At 40.0% G+C, this 25938-nt stretch overlaps 2 protein-coding genes across 2 annotated transcripts in view; one reads left to right on the forward strand and one right to left on the reverse strand.

Moving 5' to 3' along the window:
- Nkain3 (sodium/potassium transporting ATPase interacting 3) overlaps positions 1–25938 on the forward strand; it is a 657293-nt gene that overhangs the window by 200795 nt on the left and 430560 nt on the right. The window lies entirely within an intron of this gene.
- LOC121458224 (40S ribosomal protein S19-like) lies at positions 5752–6039 on the reverse strand (the record flags this gene model as incomplete). Its single annotated transcript, XM_041667332.1, has 1 exon — positions 5752–6039. A coding segment is annotated over one exon (246 nt), but the record flags the coding sequence as incomplete, so codon positions are not given.

The following is a 25938-nucleotide window of genomic DNA, read 5'->3' on the forward strand; positions in this document are numbered from 1 at the left end:
AAGTCCCCTCCCTTCCCCCACCAGTGTACTGTGGCCGAGGAAAGTATCCTCTCATAGGGAATGGACCCCAAGAAGTCAGTTCATGCACTGGAGATAAACCCTAGTCCCACTGTCAGCAGTCCCACGGACTACCCAAGCCTCAGAACTGTCCCCCTCTTCAGAGGGCCTAGTTCGATCCTTTGCAGGTTTCCCAGCTATCAGTCGCTCAGCCTTTTTTATCTGACTTGTATATAACTTCCTCTCTAGGTTCAACAGCAACAATTTCTTTAGAATATAATCGTTGAGGAACCCAGGTCTTGGGATGCTAACAACTCCAATTCATAGCAATGTCTTTTTCACTAGTAAAGGCTTTACTGAGTTAATTTATTAACATATTTCATGCTACCATTACCTTATGAGACTTGTACTTTTCTGAAATACTGACCAATCTTGTTTTATTGATTGAGTACCTACTGACGGTAGCAATATGGGCCCATGTATTATTCCAGTGCACTGTAGCTTTAATAGCTTGAAGGTAATATAGAAAGTAATTTACTGTCATCTATAGATGACAGTTCAAGTGTTATGGTAGGTAGAGCTGCCAATTTGGAAACTCAAGTTTGCATACAGATGAGCTATCCAGTCTTTTTAGAATTAACTTGATGCAACAAAAGAATAAGAAAAAGCAAGATTCAGAGAGGCACTCCAGATCTAATAACATACCCAAGACTGGAAGATGGAAACCATGCTACAGAAATTGAAGGTGGGTATACTGTCCTTTCTCCGGAGCATTTTAGCAAGTTCACTGATAGTTTGCAGATGAGTTGGTGTAATTTATTATCTAATTAAACTCTGCATCTTCTCATTAAAGCATTGTTGAATTCAACATATAAACTGAAGGTAGAGAAGAGGTGAGATAAAATATACATTATCCCACAATATTGCTTTACTCCCTGAATAAGAACACTAAGAAATTTATGGACTGAATCATTCAATAGTTTGATTAATCTTTCTTTAAATCAAACAGAAAAGCTACTGTCACACTCATACGAAATCCACTTTATATTCATTGTTTTCTTTGGCCTATGTACCTTTAAAATGGTTTAAATTCCATAGCTATGAGCGGCTCTTGTTGATTTATTTTTACGGCTAGATAGTATTGATGGGATTACATTAAATGAATAAATCAAATGGTGAGAACATGGCACAATTGGGTTGTTATCAATGCCTTTGTTTACTGGAAAGCTCAGTCACTCAGTGAACACTCATACCTATATCCTGTGCTCATCCTTCTTCCACATAGCCATCTAGAATATTTGGTGAAAAGCATACTATAAAAGGTGTGTGATGGGATTTTAGCTATACTAACCTCTAAAACTTGACAGCATTGTCAATGGTGGAACACAGACGCTTCACAACAAGCATAGGAATAGTTCACACCACCTACAACAGAGTGTATGGTGAGAAAAGGCTGGGTAAGAGATAGAATTGCAACCTAGCAACATATATTACATTCTATTTCTTCTAACAAATCATCTGTACCAAATGGCAATGTATTAACATCTGTGCCACCTTGGTGATAATTAAAAAGACTTCCCTTCTCCTCGATATATCACATCACACTTGAAATGTCTCATAAGCTATATTGGAAGTTATCGGGTGCTGTTTTTATTTTTTATTTTTTTTCCATTTTTTTATTGAGAAAAGGAGAAGAAAAAAAAAACATGTTTCCACCTCCTCCCAGCCTCCCGTTTCCCTCCCCCTCCTCCCACCCTTCTCCCCCTCCCCCCATTCCTCTCCCTCTCCCTCTCCAGTCCAAAGAGCAGTCAGGGTTCCCTGCCCTGTGGTAAGTCCTAGGTCCTCCCCTCTCCGTCCATTTCTAGGAAGGTGAACATCCAAACTGGCTAGGCTCCCACAAAGCCAGCACATTACGTAGGTTCAAAACCCCGTGCCATTGTCCTTGGCTTCTCATCAGCCCTCATTGTTCGCCATGCTCAGAGAGTCCAGTTTTATCCCATGCTTTTTCAGTCACAGTCCAGCTGGCCTTGGTGAGCTCCCAATAGATCAGCTCCACTGTCTCAGTGGGTGGGTGCTCCCCTCGTGGTGCCGACTTCTTTGCTCATGTTCTCCCTCCTTCTGCTCCTCATTGGGACCTTGGGAGCTCAGTCCAGTGCTCCAGTGTGGGTCTCTGTCTCTATCTCCACCCATCACCAGATGAAGGTTCTATGATGATATGCAAGATATTCGTCAGAATTGCTATAGGATAGGGTCATTTCAGGTTCCCTATCCTCAGCTGCCCAAGGAACTAACTGGGGACCTTGGCTTGGGCATCTGGGAGCCACTCTAGGTTCAAGTCTCTTGCCAACTCTAAGGTGGCTCCCTTCACTAAGAATTGTGCTTCCGTGCTCCCCTATCCAACCTTCCTTTATCCCAATCCTCCTTTTTCCCCAAGTTCCCCCCATCCTCCCCTTCTCCCTTTTCTCTCCCCATCTCCCCTTACCCCCATCCCACCCCACCCCCATGATCTCAATTTTCTCCCCGGCCATTTTGTCTACTTCCCATAGCCAAGAGGACAACTATATGTTTTTCCTTGGGTTCACCTTCTTACTTAGCTTCTTTGGGATCACCAATTGTAGACTCTGTGACCCTTGTTTATGGCTAGAAACCAAATATGAGTGAGTACATCCCATATTCATCTTTTTGGGTCTAGGTTACCTCACTCAGGATAGTGTTTACAAGATTGGCAAACCCCTATCCAAACTAATCAAACGGCAGAGAGAGAATTTGCAAATTAATAAGATCAGAAATGAAAAGGGGGACATAACCACAGACACAGAGGAAATTCAGAGAATCATTAGATCTTACTACAAAAGCCTATATGCCACAAAACTGGAAAATGTAAAGGAAATGGACACTTTTTTAGATAAATACCATATGCCAAAGTTAAACCAGGACCAGGTGAACAATCTAAATAGACCTGTTAGTCGCGAAGAATTAGAAGAGGTTATCAAAAACCTCCCTACCAAAAAAAGCCCAGGACCAGATGGTTTCAATGCAGAATTCTACCAGAACTTCCAAGAAGACCTAATACCTATACTCCTCAATGTATTTCACAATATAGAAACAGAAGAGGCATTGCCAAATTCCTTTTATGAAGCTACTGTCACACTGATACCAAAACCACACAAAGACTCAACCAAGAAAGAGTATTACAGGCCAATCTCACTCATGAACATCGATGCAAAAATCCTCAACAAAATACTTGCAAACCGTATCCAAGAACACATTAGAAAAATGTGATCCATTATGATCAAGTAGGCTTCATCCCAGGGATGCAGGGGTGGTTCAACATACGAAAATCTATCAATGTAATCCATCATATAAATAAACTGAAAGAAAAAAAACCATATGATCATTTCAATTAGATGCTGAAAAGGCATTTGACAAAATTCAACATCCCTTTATGATAAAAGTATTGGAGAGATTAGGGATACAAGGGTCATACCTAAATATAATAAAAGCTATATACAGCAAGCCGACAGCTAACATCAAATTAAATGGAGAGAAACTTAAAGCCATCCCACTAAACTCAGGAACACGACAAGGCTGTCCACTCTCGCCATACCTCTTCAATATAGTGCTTGAAGTTCTAGCAATAGCAATAAGACAACATAAGGGGATCAAGGGGATTCGAATTGGAAAGGAAGAAGTTAAACTTTCGTTATTTGCAGATGATATGATAGTGTACATAAGCGACCCCCAAAACTCCACCAAAGAACTTTTACAGCTGATAAACAGCTTTAGTAATGTGGCAGGATACAAGATCAACTCCAAAAAATCAGTTGCCTTCCTATACACTAAGGATAAGGAAGCAGAGAGGGAAATCAGAGAAGCATCACCTTTCACGATAGCCACAAACAGCATAAAATATCTTAAGGTAACTCTAACCAAGGAAGTGAAAGATCTATTTGACAAGAACTTTAAGGCATTGAAGAAAGAAACTGAGGAGTATACCAGAAAATGGAAGGACCTCCCTTGCTCTTGGATTGGGAGGATCAACATAGTAAAAATGGCAATTCTACCAAAGGCAATTTATAGATTCAATGCAATCCCCATCAAGGTCCCATCAAAATTCTTCACAGATCTTGAGAGGACAATAATCAACTTTATATGGAAAAACAAAAACGCAGGATAGCCAAAACAATCCTATACAATAAAGGATCTTCTGGAGGCATTACCATCCCTGACTTCAAACTCTATTACAAAGCTACAGTGAGGAAAACAGTGTGGTACTGGCATAAAAACAGAGAAGTTGACCAATGGAATCGTATAGAAGACCCGGATTTTAACCCACAAACCTATGAACACCTCATTTTTGATAAAGGAGCCAAAAGTATACAATGGAAGAAAGAAAGCATCCTCAACAAATGGTGCTGGCATAACTGGATTCAACCTGTAGAAGAATGAAAATAGACCCATATCTATCACCATGTACAAAACTCAAGTCCAAATGGATTAAAGACCTTACTATCAGTCAGAACACATTGAACCTGATAGAAGAGAAAGTGGGAAGTACCCTACAGCAGATGGGCACAGGAGATCGCTTCCTATGTGTAACCCCAACAGCACAGACATTAAGGGCAACATTGAATAAATGGGACCTACTAAAACTGAGAAGCTTCTGTAAAGCAAAGGACACTGTCACCAAGACAAAAAGGCAACCTACTGACTGGGAGAAGATCTTCACCAACCCCGCAACAGACAAAGGTCTGATCTCCAAAATATATAGAGAACTCAGGAAACTAGACTTTAAAATGCTAATTAACCCAATTAAAAAATGGGGCACTGAACTGAACAGAGAATTCTCAGCAGAGGAAGTTCAAATGGCCAAGAGACACTTAAGGTCATGCTCAACCTCCTTAGTGATCAGAGAAATGCAAATCAAAACAACTTACACCTGCCAGAATGGCTAAAATAAAAAAACTCCAATGATAGCCTTGGCTGGAGAGGCTGTGGAGGAAGGGGTACCCTCATCCATTGCTGGTGGGAATGCAATCTTGTGCAACCACTTTGGAAATCGGTGTTTCAGTTTCTCAGGAAATTCGGGATCAACCTACCCCTGGACCCAGCAATACCACTCCTGGGAATATACCCAAGAGATGCCCGGGTGCTGTTTTTAAAGGGAAATTCTTGTATGTTCTACAAAAAATACTCGATGTACCCAAATAGAACTTCTTCTACAAGAGAAGCATAAACATATGCTTTAAAAAAAAAAAACCTTAAAGATGTATACATCTCTTGTAGAAGAAGTTCTGTTTGGTTTTTAAAAATCAGCTTTGACGGTTAATATTCAGAAGGATGCCTATATGTTTGTCTTTGGATTCACCTTCTTATTTAGCTCCTCTAGGATCGCGAATTATAAGCTCAATGTCCTTTATTTATGACTAGAATATTAACCTTCATCAGGCGATGAAAGAAGACAGAGACAGAGACCCACATTGGAGCACTGGACAGAAATCTCAAGGTCCAAATCAGGAGCAGAAGGAGAGGGAGCACGAGCAAGGAACTCAGGACCGCGAGGGGTGCACCCACACACTGAGACAATGGGGATGTTCCATTGGGAACTCACCAAGGCCAGCTGGCCTGGGTCTGAAAAAGCATGGGATAAAACCGGACTTGCTGAATAGCGGACAATGAGGACTACTGAGAACTCAAGAACAATGGCAATGGTTTTTTTTTTTTTGTTTTTTTTTTTGTTTGTTTTTGTTTTTGTTTTTATGAATGAGGCAATTTATTAACCCAGCATCCTTTGTCCTAATGCTTCTTGTTGGCAGCTGCCACCTGTCCGGCAATCCTGTCCAGATCTCTCTGTCCCTGAGGTGTTAGCTTGCAGCCCCCGTCCTGGTCCTTTTCCACCATTTTCAGTCCCTCCAGGGCTTGGAGAACGCGGTGGGCCACACTCTTGGAGCCTCTGCTGAAGTGGCTGGGCCTGACACCGTTTCTCTGCCGTCCTCCATAGATCTTGGTCATGGAGCCAACCCCGGCACCACCACGCACCCCTGGCTAGCAGCGCGGAGGCCGCAGGATGCCTGGGGTTACTGTAAAAGACGTTAACCAGCAGGAGTTCGTCAGAGCTCTGGCAGCCTTCCTCAAAAAGTCCGGGAAGCTGAAAGTCCCCGAATGGGTGGACACAGTCGAGCTGGCCAAACATAAAGAGCTTGCCCCCTATGATGAGAACTGGTTCTACACTCGAGCTGCCTCTACAGCACGGCCCCTGTACCTGCGTGGTGGTGCCAGGGCAGTGGGTTTTTGATCCTACTGCACGTACTGGCTTTGGGGGAGCCTAGGCAGTTTGGATGCTCACCTTACTAGACCTGGATGGAGGTGGTTGGTCCATGGACTTCCCACAGGGCAGGGAACCCTGATTGCTCTTTGAGCTGATGAGGGAGGGGGAGGGAAATGGGAGGCGGTGGCGGGGAGGAGGCAGAAATCCTTAATAAATAAATTAATTAAAAAAATCGGCTTTGAAAAGAAGAAAAAGCAATTCTCCATATAGCAGCAGATTCCCACGTAAACAGTGCTTTCTACCCGACTCACTGAGGTCAGTGGTGAAGAATATTCGTTCAGGTAGGTGACCCATGTGAAACAGGACAGGCCAACCCGGTCTGCATCCAGGTGTTTTACCAACTCAGGCGGATAAAGAATTCAACCCTCGGGTGAGAATGAAAGTACGGGCTTTTGAAATTTCATATGAGAATGGAGGTGAGGATAAGCCACACAGAAAGCCAGAGCTGAAGATGCAGGCACTGTTGTGTTCTCAGACTTTGGGAAGTCAGAGAGGAATCAACACAGCTGAGTGGGAGTAATGGGCAAGATACTCAGTCTTCTTGATGTCAAAAATGAGAGTAGCATTATCGTAGTGACAGTTGTAAGAGCGTTCAATGAAGTAGCATAAGGAAGTGTTTGGCATATCAGTGAAAGTCTGTTAGCTCGGTATTCAATCATTCATAACCTTGAGCACCAAGCATTCCCCATCATGCCCTGAACACTGATCACATGTGCAGAAACACATTTAAGGACCAAAGCACAATACAATCACTGCACGGAAAGCGGTCTCCACACAACTGTAGTAGCCACCTGCTTCTGCTATTGCTTCAGGAAGCTGTCCTCGACTCTGACACATTTATGCCAGTATACGTTTGCCATGGAGGGTCTGACACCAAATGAGCATGCACAAGTGCACTCTCTGGCTGGCTGCTACTCCTGCTCACTGCTGCTCTCCGATGCTCCCTTTATTCAAATTAAATACCTCATAATCATTTCAAAACTGAGCCTTCTGTTGCTCATCCTCCCGATGTCAGCGCAGCTAACTAGCTCTTGGCAGGCCTGAGCTTCAGCAGGGCTCGGGAGGATGACTTGTAATCTGTACTGAAATATAGCAAGTTGCTTCAGAGCAATATGACTAAGACTCTGTTGTTTGGCCTTTGTCAGTTTCTACACCATCTATGTTTTCATTTATTTGTCAGTAATAGAAAACCTGATTCCTTGCACATTCCTAAGTTAGAGCCATCATCATTTTTATCCTGAACAAAGGAGAGCTATAAAAACCCAAAGAAAAACATAAAAAGGAAAATGGGATCTTATTGAAGCAAAAAGCCCTATAAAATCTGAAAAGGGCTTCTCTGTGGAAGACCTAAACCATAAAATTGATTCTTACTGCTACGTTACCTTTAAAGGGGTTGAAATGAGTGACTTTCAAAGAGTCTTTCCTATTCCTCTTCCCCAACAACACAAAGTTGGTTCTTCTGCAATTGCTGCTTCGAATCCTTGGAGATTTTGAGCTTCAGATGTCCCTCTGACTATTTCTCTTGCTAACAACCTGCATATACATGATTTGTAATCTTTACACATTCATATTCCTCCATAAGAAGGAACTCAATCTTTGCATTCCTCTTGAGCTAGCCATACCCTGTTATCGGTCTCTTCCTGTTAGGCACAGTTCAGCAAATAAAAATACAGGATAATCAGCTAAATGCATATTTCAAATGTGGTGTAGGAGGTTCTTCTGTGTTTGTATTATTTTCATTGGTTATTAAAGAAAACTGCCTTTGTCTTTTGATAGAGCAGCATCTTAGGTAGGCAGAGTAGACAGAACAGAATTCTGGGAAGAAGGACAGTGTGACAGATGCCATGAATCTCCCGCCTGAGAGGGACATATGTTAGAATCTTGCCGGTAAGCCACAGTCACGTGGTGATACACAGATTTAATAGAAATGGGTTAATCAAGATTTTAGAGTTAGGCAATAAGAGGATAGAGCTAATGGGCCAGGCTGTAATTTAATTAATACAATTTCTGTGTGGTTATTTCGGGGGTTAAGCTAGCTGGGTGGCAGGATGCAGCCCGCTCCTCCATACTATACATATGAACAAGTTATTTTATTTTAAGTATATTATACATGCTCAAGTGTCCCTCAAAGGCCATATGTTAAAGTTTAATTGTACTTTATGGTACCTTGGGAGATGGTGGAACCTTTAGGATGCAGGAGGTCTTTAGGTCATTGGGGTGTGTGTTTGAGGAGAATTGTGAGTCTCATCTTTTTCTTGTTTTCTCTTTTCCTTCCTTTCTACCAGGAAGTGAATGTTTTCTTTGCTCCGTTGTGCACTCTTTACCATAATATGCTTCATTCTAACTAGTTCCAAAGTATTAAGTTTAACTATGAACATAAAGTTTCTAGATTATTTTATCAGTTGGCTCATCTCATGGATTTATTAGAGTAACAGAAGATGTCACATCATGCAATATCTGGGATGGATTATTACAAAAAAATGTACTACTTATGTATTGAAAGTACAGGCTTACTGGGTGATGTATTTTATCTGACAACTCTTCGTCTTTCTTAAAATTACTGTCTTCATCATTTACTTGTACCTAACATCTGACTACTGTTGTGCCATTTCTCATGGAAACAATTAAAGTGTTTCCAGGATTCTTCTCAGGAGGAAGCAGGGCAGAGATATCTTCATTGCTGTATTAAAAATATGAGCCACCAGGCAGATATACAAACAAATATAAAAGCAAAATTCTCCTGACAGACATTGACGAGTTATAGGCACAAAGAAATCTTAAGGCAGACCAGCTGATATAAAGGAGACAGACCGATTCCTGTGTCTGATTTCAGGTTGCTCACGAGACAGTCTTCATAATATTTGGTTATAAATCCTTTCTCTAGGCAGAATTCATTAAGGAAGTAGAGTTCACTGGAGAGGTATAAATGCCTCAGAAGCTGGTAGCTAGAAAAAGTAAGATATCCAGTACCAAAAGGGAAAGGATATGACATCATTGAAACCATAGAGAAAGCAATATGTATGAAAAATTTTCTAGTATTATATGAAGATACATATTGACTCAATATGGAACATGACATGTTAAGGATGTCTATTGAAATCCTATAGCAATGAGCATGAAATAATGAATCATTGCTTGAATGGCAATCATTTCGTGTTCGAACATATTTTCATTAGGCCCAGATAAAGAACGCTATAGTATGGAGAAATGAGGGAAAAGGAACAAAGAACCAAAAGGATCAAAGAGGAGAGCACGGCTTAGAAAACAGCAATGGATGCCAGTGTTTGGCATGCCTTCTGCTTTTATTCGGTTCAGGAACCCCATCCATATAACAGTGTCACCCACAATTAAGTCTAATCTTCCTACGTCATCACAGGTTTGTTGGGAGTCTTGTTTCCTAAGTGATTCCAGGTTCTGTCAAGGTGATGATCAATAGTAATCATCACATAATATATATCTCAGTAGAACATTTTATGATAAACTATTTTGCTTTAAACAATGAATGGGAAAAGCAGTAATTCCTGGTTACAGCTGTCATCCCTCTTCTGGCCTCTTTGAGTCTTCAGCCTTGCTTGGCTCTGCCTTGTGCTCATTGTGTTTGTGTTGTTTCTTTGTAAGAAGTACAACTAACGTGCCAGGTATTTAACCCATTTATTTTATTTTATTTTTTTAATTTATTTATTTATTAAGGATTTCTGCCTCCTCCCCGCAACCGCTTCCCATTTCCCTCCCCCTCCCCTGATCAAGTCCCCCTCCCTCATCTGCTTGAAGAGTAATCAGGGTTCCCTGACCTGTGGGAAGCCCACACAAGGAACTCAGGACCACGAGGGGTGCACCCACACACTGAGACAATGGGGATGTTCTATCGGGAACTCACCAAGGCCAGCTGGCCTAGGTCTGAAAAAGCATGTGATAAATCTGGACTAGCTGAACATAGCGGACAATGAGGAATACTGAGAACTCAAGAACAATGGCAATGGGTTTTTGATCCTACTGCACGTATTTAACCCATTTAAAGGCACCAACTAATCCAGTACATTTTAGGATATGTAGGGAATTTTGAGCCATTGTCATCACCTTCTTTTAGAATATTTGATTTTCCTTAAAGAAGCGTACACCAGTGAGGCATTTTTATTTAATTTCGTTTCTTAAAATCCACTCCTAACTCATGGAATCCAGTTATCTAGAATCACATAGGATACAAAAGCTCCAGCTTACTCAAATGCTTCTAAAGGATTATGTACATCAAGTTACATGCACTAAATAGAAAGAATAAAAGCTGCTGAGCACTGGCACTTGGCCAGGCAAGCGTATAACTAGCTCTGATAGGTGTTTTGAAGGACTCTAGCATTTGAAAACTACCCAGTAATCATGCTGTACTCCCATCCAACCTGGCTCACCTGCCTCTTCAATAGATCTTGGAAGTTTATTAGGATTTTATTATGCAGAGCTAGGAATAAGTCCATTGAAATTAATAGTATACCTGGACTTCTGCTGACCTCAGAGGACATGCTTGCTGTGGACTCCAGAACACATGTTTTCAGTGGACTTCCTCTTGTATTGTAAGAGCCCATCATGGACACAGGTGATTCAAGATGGCAAATACTTCCTAAAGATTACACATACATTTTTGTTTATTTTGAGATTGTATTCATTTATATTTCTATCTTCCCCTTATTCCCTCTGAACCCTCCTATATACCCCTCATACACTTCTTTAAATCCATGGCCCACTTAATCTAATTAATAAAAAGCAGAGAGAGTGATGGGTTAAAACAAAACTACACCAATATGTGGAGCAAACTAGCTTTCTGCTCCTGTAAACTCAGGAAAATTGCTACAAATTCGGGAGCTCAGTGTCCCTCTTGGAAACAACATTCTTCCGGAGGTGGTATTGAAAACAAAGTGAACAAACTGTGTGAATTATCTGAAAAATTGCACATAGTAAGTACTCAATATGTATCCATTCTTCTTTCTAATGCTCTAACATTTAATTAACTTTCGATAATTTTTACAATGAATTTTGATCATATTCACCTCTATTCTTTTGCCATGTCAGTTCATACTTCATAGGAAGGAATTTAATGTTAGAGTAGTGTGAGGAACAATTTGAAGCAATCTGTTGGTCTGTTCCATCATAGAGTAAGAAAGATTAAGTTTTGCAGCCAGTACATTTGTTTTGAGAGAAAATTGCTAGTGGGAAGGGATGTATGAATGTACCTTGGGGGAGTGCATGTATGGATGTACCTTGGGAAATGGATGTATGAATGTACCTTGGGAAATGGATGTATGAATGCACCTTGGGAAATGGATGTATGAATGTACCTTGGGAAGTGGATGTATGAATGTACCATTGGAAATGAATGTATGAATGTACCTTGGGAAATGGATGTATGAATGTACCTTGGGAAATGGATATATGAATGTACCTTTGGAAATGGATGTATGAATGTACCTTGGGAAATGGATGTATGAATGCACCTTGGGAAATGGATGTATGAATGTACCTTGGGAAGTGGCAGGATAGTAAATTGTTCATTATAAGCAAATTGAATTTAGAAAAGTTGAGTCTGCTTAGTTTTTAAACTATTATCATAGGATCAATAGGCACAAGCGAGCGTTGTTCGCTGTTCAGGAATATCACTAGCACACATGTGCAGTCTCCTTATTAGTGCTCGTTTTTATCGTAATTCACAGCGCTGTGATCTTCACACACGCAACCTCTGTGGGGGATTTGTTATCATTTTCTGTCTTTTTGTCCCTGCCTTTTGTCACACAAATAATATGCTGCTTTACTTTGACAATGTAAAAGGGTTACAAAAAATTTAAAGTGCATTGCTACACTTAGACGGGGGAATGAGTGGCAAGGGAGAATGCTGTGACTTCGGGATAGAAAGAGATGTGTTTTGACTACAGATGCAGATGCAGCTTTGATGAAGAAAACACAGGGAAGGTACAGGAGCACTCAGGGGAACCTTAGGGGTCTCCAGAGAAGAGGAAATGTTCCTGCAGAGGGAAATAGAGGAAGCAGGAGGAACGTTAGTCAGAAAGGGGAGCAGCCGTGGTGCTAAGCAGGTGAGGGTGTGGTGACCTTACCATGACTGAGTACGGACGAGTATAGTCTTACATTGACATGTTTACCTATATCCACATATTTGTGCAGGTCTGTGAAAGCACACACAAGCTTCTGTCTTATAGCATCTTTTCCTAAGGACAGAAACATATTTTTCCCCCACAGGGAGTGAGAAATGGTAACCTGGTGAATAGGGTGAATGGGCAGTTGTGGACTCATCCTCTGGGACCAACTCACAGAGGTTACTTGTTTATTGATTCAGGATTCTCAAAAGCTCCTGGTGCATGCTCTTTGGCTATACAAATCCCAAGAAACAATTCCCTCACAAGAGGGATTCTTATGGATCACTCTTGTATGACTCTCTTCTTTATACTTGCTTATATTATGTCTCCTTGATTGACAGATATAGGATTTCTAGATGAGAGTGCTTGCTTTATTATATGAAGGGAGCTTCAGGGAGGCATGTATTTCAGAACCTAAAATGTAACATAGAGAAAAAATAGGAAAAGAGAAACTAGCAAGAAATGAAGGCTATTGTTGTGACTCCCACTGAAATCACATCAGCAAGCAATTGTGCTTGTGGACACAGCCCAGAGATTGAGAAAAAAAGATGACATCCTAGGATCATGGCTGAGGAGATACATATATATCCTGCAATGTATACATATATAAAGGCCCTAATGGAGGCAAATATCCCCCCCCCCGACAAAAAAAGTGCTAAAAATCCCTAGCAGTATCTTCTCACAGAACCAAGAAAATATGGAAATTGACAGATATGGTGAAAAGGGATGTCTTGTGTTTTGTTGCTGTGTGTTCTATAATAAGGGAACAGAGAGAAAGAGGGAAATAACCAAGTTTTGTGAGTAGCCTGTCTGATGCTGCAGATGTTCAGGAGGCTTAAAACAACGTTATTCCTTAGGGAGAAAAACAGAGAATTTGAAAAGCAGCTCAAAAATAGTAAATTTGGGGAAAGCAAAAAACCCCATGTGACAAGTTCCCATGGCAAGATCAAAGGAAGAAATTGGTGCTAAGAGAAGAAACAAATCAAACACAAGATTTGAAAGCATCTTGACATGTAGAAAAAAGAAATGTCCATGTTTCACTCATTCACGTAAGTAAATTAATGGTGCAGAGATTATTAGATCAGATTCTGGAAAGGATTAGAATATCAAAGCCTGCTGGTAAGCATAAGCAGTGTAGATAACCATGTGAACCAAATACATGAAGGTCTTAAAAATGTTGATGTTTTGGTTTGTGTTTTTGTATCACTACTAGCCCTGCCATGAGGAGATGCATAATCTGCCAGGAAGTTTTTGACAGATTGTCTCCCGTGTGATATTTCCTTAGAATGGACAGCCACCTAAGTGGTGGTTAAGTTTACATGATTTCCCTCTTTAATAAGACCTATTTTATTCAAATGAGCCTTTGTGCCATCTCTAAGTATCTTCATGCCTAATGTAATATAGTGGTATATATATATATATATATATATATATATATATATATATATATATGTGTGTGTGTGTGTGTGTGTGTGTGTGTGTGTGTGTGTGTATGCTACATGGAACTCTTCAGGGAATAGTGATAGGAAAACTCATACATGTGCAGTACTGATCAAATCACTTCTAAATTTTTTTAAATCTGTTCCTTAACTCCATTGAGCCCAGAATATTTGGATGCAGTGGGCACTCCACCCTCTGTCTCTGACTCCTTCTTGTCTAGGTTTCTAATTTATGTTTTAAGACATCTTTTATGTGCAGCTTTGATTGAGAAGTCTTCAACTTTTTCAGATACATCTAGTACAGAAATAAAATCTCTAGTTCATTGAACTTCCATATCACACACTGACTATTTCTGTGAGACTAACTAGATATGTAACTTACTTGGTGGTTGGAGCTAGATTATACTTATATTTATACCTCATAGACTGGAATGGAGAAAGTTACAAGGCATCATTGAGTAAATATCTATTGATTTAATTTTTGATTAAAAATAGGAAATTTTACAGGAAAGCCTTTAAAAAGCTGTCTACACATCAGTACAAATGACCAAGTCTTAAACATAACTCTACCATTAGTTCCTCTGACTACAAAACATGTATCAACCTGTCAGCTAATCCAAAAACCACTGTACCTTTGAGATTGATGCTTGATGTGACGAAATCATCTATTATAAATATCTCCTAATTTGTACATTTGTGCTGTGTTCCATTCAGCTGAAATCCCCATTTATTTAAACCACAGAATAGATATTTACAGAATAGATTTGCTTTATGAGTGGTGGTTTTGCATTCACACTACCCTATCAGCTCAATAAATCTTCTGTAACACCTAATGGAGTTCAGCTTCTCTCCCTAGAGAAAATATCGTTGCTGGTTCTCTGTACTCAGATATACTAAGGGCTGGGAAGTCCTTTTAAGAGTCCCCAACTCCCTGTGTCTGCCTTTGGACTGACAATTTCTGATCCTATGCAGAGATTTTCTTTAATTGAACATAGATGTCTGTGACCTTTTTCATTGCCTCTTACTCATTTCTGTGCTTTAAAACGTTCTGATACCTATGTTCTATGTTTTATATAGAAAGGCAGTTGAACAATATAAGGCATATTTGAAAGCCATCATTAAATGAGCTTCATATGGAGCTTTTTTCAACCAGGGCCAAGTCCAAAGCTAGAGAGTTGGATGGTCATAAGACTCTCAGCCGTGCAGTTTCCTCAAGGAAGGAGACAGTGGGGGTCTAAGTAAGCTGAGTCGAGCCCAGAGATACCCTGTGTGCAAGTAGAACTGTTAGGTACCACATCCTGAGGAGGGATAGGAAAGTGTGTGATACATTCACATAAAGTTTGATGTCATATAAGCTTGGAAGACCCAATAGACATTTTGGCTTTGATGTTTGTGTGGTAACTCTGGAACAGTTTTGATGCAAATTCCAGCATGTAAGTGCACATTGTCCCCTGGCTCTTGGGTCAGCAGAGCCCTTTATTACTTAGTTTGATTTTAAGCTGGGCCACACTGAAGTTCAACCGGATACACAAACATCTGGGTTTGTCTAGTTAATCAGCTTTACGTAGACCTTTACTAAGATGATTTAAAAATGTTTGCATGTGAGCTGTACTTTTTTTAATGTCTTTCTTTGTGTACGTGGAGTGGATAATGGTAGTGATTATGACCTATGGAAAAAGTCTTAAAGACTATTTACATACAAGTGTTGGGATAATTTGAATTTCATGTACTGGGCAGAGAAAAACATTAGAGAAAAAGTCACCCAATTTACAGTTTCTTTCTTCCTCCTCTCCATGTACATTATGCAGATCCTGTCCTAAGCAACATTTGTGTCAGAAAGACAAAGAAAGCACAGCGTCATACTTTAAAATGCAAACTTTGAGGTAGAATTTCTGGGTTCAAACCATAAATCTCCACTCACAAACGTTCTGATATAGTATTAATTGGTTAACTAAAAGGGAAAGGATCTTGCATCACTTATATAGCAAATGGGAAATGAACTCCAGATAATTCCCTCAGTTTAAACACGAGTCTATTACCTTCCTTGTCATTTTGACTGCTTTATTCTCTCCACTTTGTTATATAAAGAATCTAGAATGAGGGAAATGTAGGTCCCCAGCCATAACTTTTGTATCAGTGGATCCCACAGCTCTGTCTGTCAGACACAGACTGTCACAACAAATATTATGTGTGTACCTTGTATGGCAGCATCAGTGTTCTTACAGGTATGCATCCAGATATGAACTGTAGACATAGTGGCAAAAGCCTTTCTCATCCACCCAAGACAAAGAAACTTCTGTGTACCATTGTGACCAACTCTACCGTCTTACACACCAATTCTACATTTCTTTTGACTAATCAAGTACTGGCCATGAATTGAAAGCCCAGATGCCAGTCCAAGGGGCAGGAGAGAATGGTTAGGACTATTCCAAAATTAGTTCTTCCATCACAGTGTGTACAAAACTTGGTCGCATCCTTTCCTTTCCTTTATTTTTCATGTAGTTTTCTCAACACAAACCATACTGCAGAATTAATAGTTTTATTACCCTTCCCTGTAACAGGTGAATGAAATAAAAAGAATCATTTGTAATTGTGAAGTGAAAATCTATGTGGCTCATAGAAAATGTGTTTGTCATTTCTATTTTTGGCAGGCTTTAGAAGACACGTGAGTTCTGTTTAATTTCAGAATAAATGTGTAAGATGATTTTCATTTATTCTAAGCATGTTGAGAAGAAAAGAACATTTTATGACATAGATGTTGCTAAAACATGCAAAAAGCTAACTATTCACTTCTTCATTCAGCAGGTGTTTGTTGTGAGTCCACTATGTTTAGGAATCTTTCTGCATTTAAAAAGGGGTATTAGACCAGAAACTCTGCATAGGCTGGGCGGTGGTGGTGCACACCTTTAATCCCAGCATTGGGGAGGCAGAGGCAGATGGATCTCTGTGGGATTGAGATCATCCTGGTCTACAGGACGCTAGTTCCAGGACAGGCTCCAAAGTACAGAGAAACCCTGTTTCAGAAAAAACAAAAAACAAACAAACAATCAAAAAAAAACCCTGCATATTATGCACTCAAAGTTAGGAATTTTTGAAAGTGTGGTTCCTCAGAGTGCAGAGGACAGGTGTATCCCAGAGGTGATACATGCGGCAGTCCAGAGGGTGGGGGAGGGAAGAAGGAAGAAAGCCAAAAGACGATAGATTCCTTTCAAGAGAAGATACTTGCATCTAAACAGTCTAATTATCCTGGTAAGAGGGAGAAAGAAATGCGAGTAATTCCAGAGGTCAACTTGAGAGATCGAATGACAGTTGAAGCAAGTGTTTTAGCTTGAGTGCCCTGAGGATTGTGAATGCATTAACTGCTGTATGAGATATGGGTGTGGCTGGTCTGAGAGATGACAGTTCGTCCATGTTAATGGGAAAATAGCGGTGGGCTCTGGGTTGAGACCATGCAGCACAAATTGAAGTGTTATTTTAGGTGTAGAATCATGGCTCGAGATGAAAAACAATTTGTGAAACTGTTGGTGACTTATTAAACCTTTAATCAGAGGTAAAGGTGTCTGAGGAAAATCAAACAGAAAGGAAAAGTATACGGGAAAAGGATGGCATCCCAACATTTAAGAGGCAAAATAAAAGGAGCCAGTGAAGGAGATTGAGTGAGTAGGGTAAGGGGAGATTCAGAGAGGTGGGGTGGGCCATTCTCAGAGAGGTTAGGGATGGGAAGTACACATCAGATCAAGGAGAAAGAGCTCAATGCATGTGACTTGTTCAGATCAAAGACGAGAAGTCACAACAAACTGATTAATTCACTATATGTTTACCTCATAGCCACATCAATTGGTTTTGAAATGAAAATGCTTCTTTTATCTAAATATTTTGTATTCAAATAGTGAATTTGGTTAGGAAACCGTAATATTCTCCCATGGCATTTCAAAGGGTGCCCAAATTCATCTTGGAAGACAGACAGTTTCATCTCTAGTACAGCAATCACTGGTGAATAGATCATCATCTTCCTCACACGCCTTTGATTCTCAGCACTGAGTTCTTGACCTAAGGCAATGGGAAAAAGCAATCATCTTTATTGCAGTTTCCTAAATACACATAGAGAGAACGTGTAACACTCCCTGTGGATTGGAAGAGTGAGAACACCGTTATTAATCTTCCTAGGGCAGTTTTCCATAGTACTGGTGGCAGCTGTTTTAAGGGTTTCTAACAAAAACTGGCAAGAGTTTCATTCTGCATCCTTTGTTGTTTCTTATTGTTCTAATGGGAGACTTAAAAATAAAGGCAGAAAATGGGGAGATAGGACACTTAAAACAAAGATGATAGGCACCGGTACATTTGCACCAGTGCTGCTTAAATATCTCAGAGTGGAAGGGAAGGGGAATGAGCACACTGACAACTGATCATCTCATGCAGACGAAGTTTGCCCCACAAGCATAGGCATTTTTTCACATTTTTGTTTTCTTTGTTTCAATGAGCCCTTTCACTGTGATTAAGCACTTTAATCAGAATCCATACAAATCAAAACAAAAGTCGAAACATTTAAATTGCCCCAAAGGGCATTAGTTATCCTCATTGCACAAACGATCTGGCTTCCTGCACAGTTCAAAAAGTCACTGGTGTTAGTATATGTGAAGTAGTGAGGGCTCAGCAGGGTTACTGGGTAGAAATTTTAAAACCGAGGCAGGTAAGCATAGGGAATAATTTAGTAAGTAGGGAATCTGCTTGGCTTGGGCACTAATTACATTTCTTTTTTTATTTCATTTTTATTACTTTATAAATAATACCAATTAAAATTTCCACTTCTTCCCCTCCTCCCACTTCCCTCTTGCTCCCCCACACATCCTTCCCCCAAATCCTTCCAGTCCTAAGAGAGGGCAAGTTACCCTACCCTGTGGGAAGTCCAAGGCCCTCCCCCACTACATCCAGGCTTAGGAAGGTGTGAATCCAAATAGACTAGGGTCCCCAAAAGCCAGTACATGCAGTAGAGACAAATCCCAGTGCTATTATCAAGCTGTCATCAAAAACCTCCCAACCCAAAAAAGCCCAGGGCCAGATGGTTTTCGTGCAGAATTCTACCTGAACTTCCAAGAAGAGCTAATACCTATACTCCTTAATGGTATGGAACACCACATAATAGAAACAGAAGAGTCGTTGCCAAACTCTTTTTATGAAGCTACAGTTACCCTGATGTCAAAACCACACAAAGACAACCAAGAAAGAGAATTATAGGCCAATCTCACTCATGAACATTGTTGCAAAAATTCTCAATAAAATACTGGCAAACTGAATCCAAGAACACATCAAAAAATCATCCATGCTGAAAAAGCATTTGACAAAATTCAACAACCCTTCATGATAAAGGTCTTGGAGAGATTAGGGATACAAGGATCATATTAAATATAATAAAAGCAATATACAGCAAGCTGACAGCTAACATCAAATTAAATGGAGAGAAACTCAAAGCGATTCCACTAAAATCAGGAACAACACATTCCTTTCTTAGCAATGCACTTAGTAACCTGTTGTCGAACTAGCTCCTACCCCTATCACCTGCATCTAAAAGCCTATGTACTTACTGCTTTGCCTTAAACAACACAAATATATTATTCCCTTAGCAACTTCTATACCATTGCCATTCAAATACAATCAAAAATGTGTCTAGGGTTTTGAAACAGAGGGCCAGTCTGGCCAGGACTAGTTTTGGGTGCATTTGGTGTACCATAGACTGTGTACTTTGTAGGAAATATTAGAGGGAATGCACTATTTACCATCTATGCCTGTATATAATTGGACATACATCTGGAAAAAAAAACATATGAATCGTAGAAAGGTACATGGAACAGAGAAAAATTTGCATAATTTATCTGTCAATCAAAACAGTGGAATACACAAACTATGCTTAAAGCCTCCAGCTTCTCCTTCTTTTGACCCTCCCAAAGAGAACCCTAAGTAGTAACCCAAGCCTCTGAATACCCTCTTGGTCACAGCCTGCTGTCTATTGTGGCAGGGTACATATAACTTGCACTTTTGTTTTGCTCTAAGTAAAACTTTCTGCTACATTGCTTCCCATGTGCATCGTTTCCAGTCCTTTGAACAAGGTACCAAGAGTTTGGAAACATCTAATCAGACAGACGCCATGTGTCACAGACTGGAATTAGTATGCCGAGGAGCTGCAGTGATGTGTGCTTCCTTTGTCATCAAGGAACTGCCCGCTGAAGCAGAACAGCCCTGCTTCTGGATGGTGCCAGGAGGAATTCTCTTGGGAAAGACTGTACACCGAGGGAAGGAGAAAGAGAAGGTAGACATTGACGTTCCTGAGCATGGTCCTAAAATGGCAACACACTCTTTTTTCTTTACTTTACTTTTTTTTAAGTATGTGAAGACAGCACTGAGTAATGCCACACTCAACACAGAAGTAATGACAAAATAGCCATGGTTGAATTCCACAGTGACGCCATAGCTATGATACTGCTTTAAGATTTGAATGACTCTTGCTTCTAAAATTTTATTCTCTTCAAGTATCACATTTGTATTGTCAAATGTAATCACAAATTGTGTGTGATAACCAAATGAATTATAACCAGTTTGAAGTGGACTTGTCAAAAGCTTTTAATAGGCATGTTATTCAGTCCAGTGACTATCCCATGTCTGGTGAATCTAACACATGCACTTGATGTCTTAGCATCGCCATTGTTGGTGACAGCTTCATGTAAGCCAGTTTTATTGCTGCCTACAGCGTATAAATGGGAATAGACTTTGGGGCAGCTCATCATTAAAATGAAAAAGTAAATCCCTCCAGGTTCTGTGATGGTCTCCGTGAATGTGAGAACCTCACTTTGATAGCTCTCAGAAAGCAACTGAGTCATGGAGGGATGTCATCGGACTGTTTCATTGTTGGCCATCTTTTACCTTAAAATCTGATCTCTATTTTTATGAGATAAACATTGCATTGTTAAGCAGAAACCCTATTAAATTAGATCATTTTGGCTGCAGAGAATGTCACATACTCAATTGACAAGAAAAGTTTTTACTTAGCCTTCTAACATCTCAAGTACACAACTTCTTTACACACTTTTCTTCATTCATGCACAGTGAAAATCTCAGTGTTCTGCAACACTCCTGTCTCCACCTTCATTTTGATGCTCTCTCGAAAGTTTTCTGAACTTGTGACATGAAGATATTTCTTTATCCTTTTCTAATTCTGAGCCTTGATTTAATAACATGTGTATCTTTTATTATTATATTTGCCCTACTGCTTTTATGCAATTGTTTTAGCTTCCTAATTCCAACATGGAGCAAGTTCTTTGGAAGCTAAAATTATTTCTTTTTTCATCTTCATCTCCTCACCATCAATCTGTCATGAATGACTTAATATGGGGGATACTGAGTAATGTGTCAAACTGCCTAATGAACGTTCTGTTCTACTTTACATTCCCTGGAAAATGTACCATAGAAGTCAGTAGAATGGTATCAGTAGAAATAGTACAGATGCCCGAAGAGCATCTACCCAATAAAAGTAAAGGGGCGTTAGAATGAACATGACAAAACAAACAAACTTGCAAAGTCTGAGTCTTAGAAGAATAACTTAGAAGAATTAGCTGCCCTAATATGAGGTAGGTAGCTCTCTAGTGACACTGAGAGCTAAGAGCCTGGAAGCAGTTCTTAGCTCACATTGGGGCTCTCCTTCTTAGCAGCCTGTGCCTACAGCCTCTTTTACAGCTGTGGGTCCCACATAAATTTACTTGGATCAAGAAAATTTCTATCAAGTCTTCTATTCAAATGAGCACTTCTGCATGTTCAATAAGCACTTGCTCTTCTTTTTATTCTGTTTATGATATGATGATTACTTCTTTCTTTGATTTTCAAAGCTATGCATGTGCCTGCACAAGGCACAATGGGATGTTGGAGAGTGATTTATTCATTCATACCCATTCAATAAACATTTTAGATTGAGTTTGTTAAAATATATATAATTAAATTATAGGTAATATTGACTGTATCAACTGCTTTACAGAAATGTGTCTGGAAATGAATGAAAACTCTAAGAGTCCCTGGTAACCTTTGGAGTGCAGGAGTCTACAGCTGCACCTTGTTTCTGTCTGGATAATAGAGCTTTTCAAAGTCAAATTCTACTGTAGGTGTGCTCTAAGGAATAACACATTTTAAAAATGATGACAGAGCAGAGCATATACATACACCACGTGGGTGCTGCGAATGGATCCCAGGTCCTCTGCAAAAGCAGTGAGTACGCTTAACTGCTGAGTCAGCTTTCTGGCTCAGAAACACAGCACATTTAAAAGAGCTGCGTTTGCCCTTTATTTTAATTATGTTCTTCAATCATAACAAATATCAATGAGACAATCAATAAACCAAGTGCTTAATATGTGGAGTTTAATATAAGCCAAAAACTTGTCTCAGACAGAACTTTGTGACCTTGCTAGTTGAAGATAGATATTGTCTAGAGACTCTGATTTCAAAAAAAAAGGGAGTAACAACTCCTCTGGAAGTGTACTGTGAAGAGTGTGCCAGAACCACAAGACTGTTTTCAAACCCAACTCTGTTGTCTTAGAAATGGCCCTAAGTAAAAAATAAATTTTGATTTTATTTTAGGTTTATTAAATAGTAATAATGCATATCCAACCTTTTGGGTAGGTTTTAAAATAAAATATTTTGTCATGTTTATATTCTTATTAAAATAGAAATAGTATCCATAAAAGCTCATTTGATGTGTCAGTTTTATGTGTGTTGTCATGTACATAACTATTCAGCATGAACACTGCTGCAACATTTTTGAAGTTATAGACCATTTGAACATTATAGAAGTCTATAACCATTTTATTTCAATCTACCTGACCCTGATTCAGCCAACTGAAAGACTTTAAAGTTCTCTGGCCCTGGATTCTAAATTGGCCTGCCTTGAAGCTTTCAATATAAACTTCAGATTTCCTATATACTCAGTATTTTTTTATTATCTCCCATAATAAAAAAAAAAAAGCAAACCTGGTGAGATGGCTTGGTGGGTAAGAGCTCTTTCAGCTTTGGCAGAGTGTGTTCAGTTCCTAACACCTAGGCTGTTGTTTGCAACCAACCATTTATATAACTCCACTTCCAGAGATTCCAGTGCCCTCTTTTGGACACTGTGGGTACTGCACATATGTAGTGCAGTATGGACAAATAACACACGCATACACATTAAATAAAAACAAATAAATCTCAAAAATAATTAATGTAGATGTGTTAGTGCACAACTTTAATCCCTGAAAACAGAGGCAGAAATAGATAGATCTCTAAGAGTTCAAAACTTGCCTGTACTACACAGTAAGTTCTAGAAGATCCAGGACTACATAAATCTTGTCTCAAAGTTAATAATTATACAAAGAAGAAAGAGAAGAAGAGGAGGAGGAGAAGGAAGAAGGAGGAGGAGGAGGAGGAGGAGGAGGAGAAGGAGGAGAAGAAGCTAATAGATGTCCAATGAAAGTGTAGATTTCAACTGCCTACCAATTCCTATTTCTTGAATGTCTTTGTTAGAATCAGAATCAATGAGCAATCATCTCTACTAACTATAGAGTGTCTATGATACACTTTCCTATCCATTATTCCACAACCAAGGAACAATAGTTAATGTCCAGATAATAATTATGTCATTATATCAAACTTTGATATGGGAGTGTCATATATCAATCTGTTGATTTCATTGGTTAAGCAATAAAGAAACTGCTAGGCCCATTTGATAGGCCCACCCTTAGGTGGGTGGAGTAAACAGAACAGAAGGCTGGGAGAAAGAAGCTGAGTCAGAGAGTCGCCATGATTCTCCCACTTCAGGCAGAAGCACGTTAAGATCATTCCTGGTAAGCCAGCTCGTGGGCTACAGCAGATTATTAGAAATGGGATAGTCCAGATGTGAGAGATAGCCTAGAAGAGGCTAGATAGAAATGGGCCAAGCGGTGTTTAAAAGAATACAATTTCCGTGTAATTATTTCAGGGCATAACCTAGAGCTAGCCATGTGGGCGGCCGGGTGCCGGGGACGCAGCCCCGCCGCTCCAACTACAACAAAACTTCCCAATTTCTGTATAAATATTGCTTATAAATTTAATTAAACTTTCTCCCTAGAAATGATCCCCTAAGTACCTCTATGGTTCTTCTTATATCATTAACAGACACCATAAATTGCAGGTGTATTATAAATAGCTCCTATAAGCCAATGATCAGTGGTTATCCTAACTTTCTTCATGTGAGTTCTGCTCTTTTGCATACATTGATTTTACTCCAATTTTTTAATAAACTGAGTCATTTTGGGAGACTCTGAGTGTGAAAACTCTCTGAAATTGCTGCATATGGATTGCTATTTAAGAGAATTTCTATATTTTCACCCTACCTTCTTCTACTTTCCTTATTTCTGACAGAGGCAAAGAAGAATGTCATCTTTTGGATGTGCACTGGCATTCACAGGCATTAGCATTCACTGAAGCCAAGATAAAGTTAAAGAATCATAAAAGCATAGAATTAGAGGAAACAGAAAAGGTGTCATGCTAGAAGAGTTTAAGGGTAATTGAGATAACTCCATGCTGAGCAGAGTTGTGTCTCATTTGTCTCGCTGTAGGAAGGAAAAGCCTAGGTTAGAAAGCATTTCTGAGCAAAATCAGCATACTCTTGCTTAATATCTAGGATGAGAAGAGAACAGGCCTGCTTCTTTGGAGAATGCTAAAAATTAATCTGCAAATATCTAAAAAGAATGTCAAAAGAGAAGATGGAGTATGTGAGTGTTTGGAACCAGGTAATGGTAGTAATGCCAATTCACATTGAAAACATACATGAAGAAAATTATAACTAAAATTACCTGCTAGATTATCCATCAAGACAGTACCATTGGCCATAATGAGACTGTTTTCAGTGGTGCCTGAGTACAGGTTCCAGATTGCAATAGCTTGAATCTGTAACAGTGGTAAGCAGGGACACCACAAATAGTAGCAACCCTTTTCCAAGAGGTTCTAGGACCCAGCAATACCACTCCTGGGAATATACCCAAGAGATGCCCTATCATATGACAAGAGCATTTGTTCAACTATGTTCATAGCAGTATTATTTGTAATAGCCAGAACCTGGAAACAGCCTAGATGCCCTTCAATGGAAGAATGGATTAAGAAAGTGTGGAATATATACACAGTAGAGTACTACGCTGCGGTAAAAAACAATGACTTCTCGAATTTTGCATGCAAATGGATGGAAATAGAAAACACTATACTGAGTGAGGTAACCCAGACCCAAAAAGATGAACATGGGATGTACTCACTCAAAATTGGTTTCTAGCCATAAATAAGGGTCACGGCGTCGACAATTGGTGAACCTAAAGAAGCTAAGTAAGAAGGTGAACCCAAGGAAAAACATATAGTTATACTCTTGGCTATGGGAAGTAGACAAAATTGCCGGGGAGAAAATTGGGATCTTGGTGGTGGGGTGGGATGGGGGTAAGGGGAGAAGGGGAGAGAAAAGGGAGAAGGGGAGGATGGGGGGAACTTGGGGAAAAAGGAGGATTGGGATAAAGGAAGGTTGGATAGGGGAGCATGGAAGCACAATTCTTAGTTAAGGGAGCCACCCTGGGGTTGGCAAGAGACGAACCTAGAGTGGCTCCCAGGAGCCCAAGGCGATGTCCCCAGTTAGTTCCTTGGGCAGCTGAGGATAGGGAACCGGAAATGACCCTATCCTATAGCAATACTGACGAATATCTTGCATATCATCATAGAACCTTCATCTGGTGATGGATGGAGATAGAGACAGAGACCCACACTGGAGCACTGGACTGAGCTCCCAAGGTCCCAATGAGGAGCAGAAGGAGGGAGAACATGAGCAAGGAAGTCGGGACCACGAGGGGTGCACCCACCCTCTGAGACAGTGGAGCTGATCTATTGGGAGCTCACCAAGGCCAGCTGGACTGTGACTGAAAAAGCATGGGTTAAAACTGGACTCTCTGAACATGGTGAACAATGAGGGCTGATGAGAATCCAAGGACAATGGCACGGGGTTTTGAACCTACGT

This window comes from Microtus oregoni, unplaced genomic scaffold (genome assembly GCF_018167655.1).
Source record: "Microtus oregoni isolate MIOR12 unplaced genomic scaffold, Mior012 000017F_ref0000208, whole genome shotgun sequence".
Lineage (NCBI taxonomy): Eukaryota > Metazoa > Chordata > Mammalia > Rodentia > Cricetidae > Microtus > Microtus oregoni.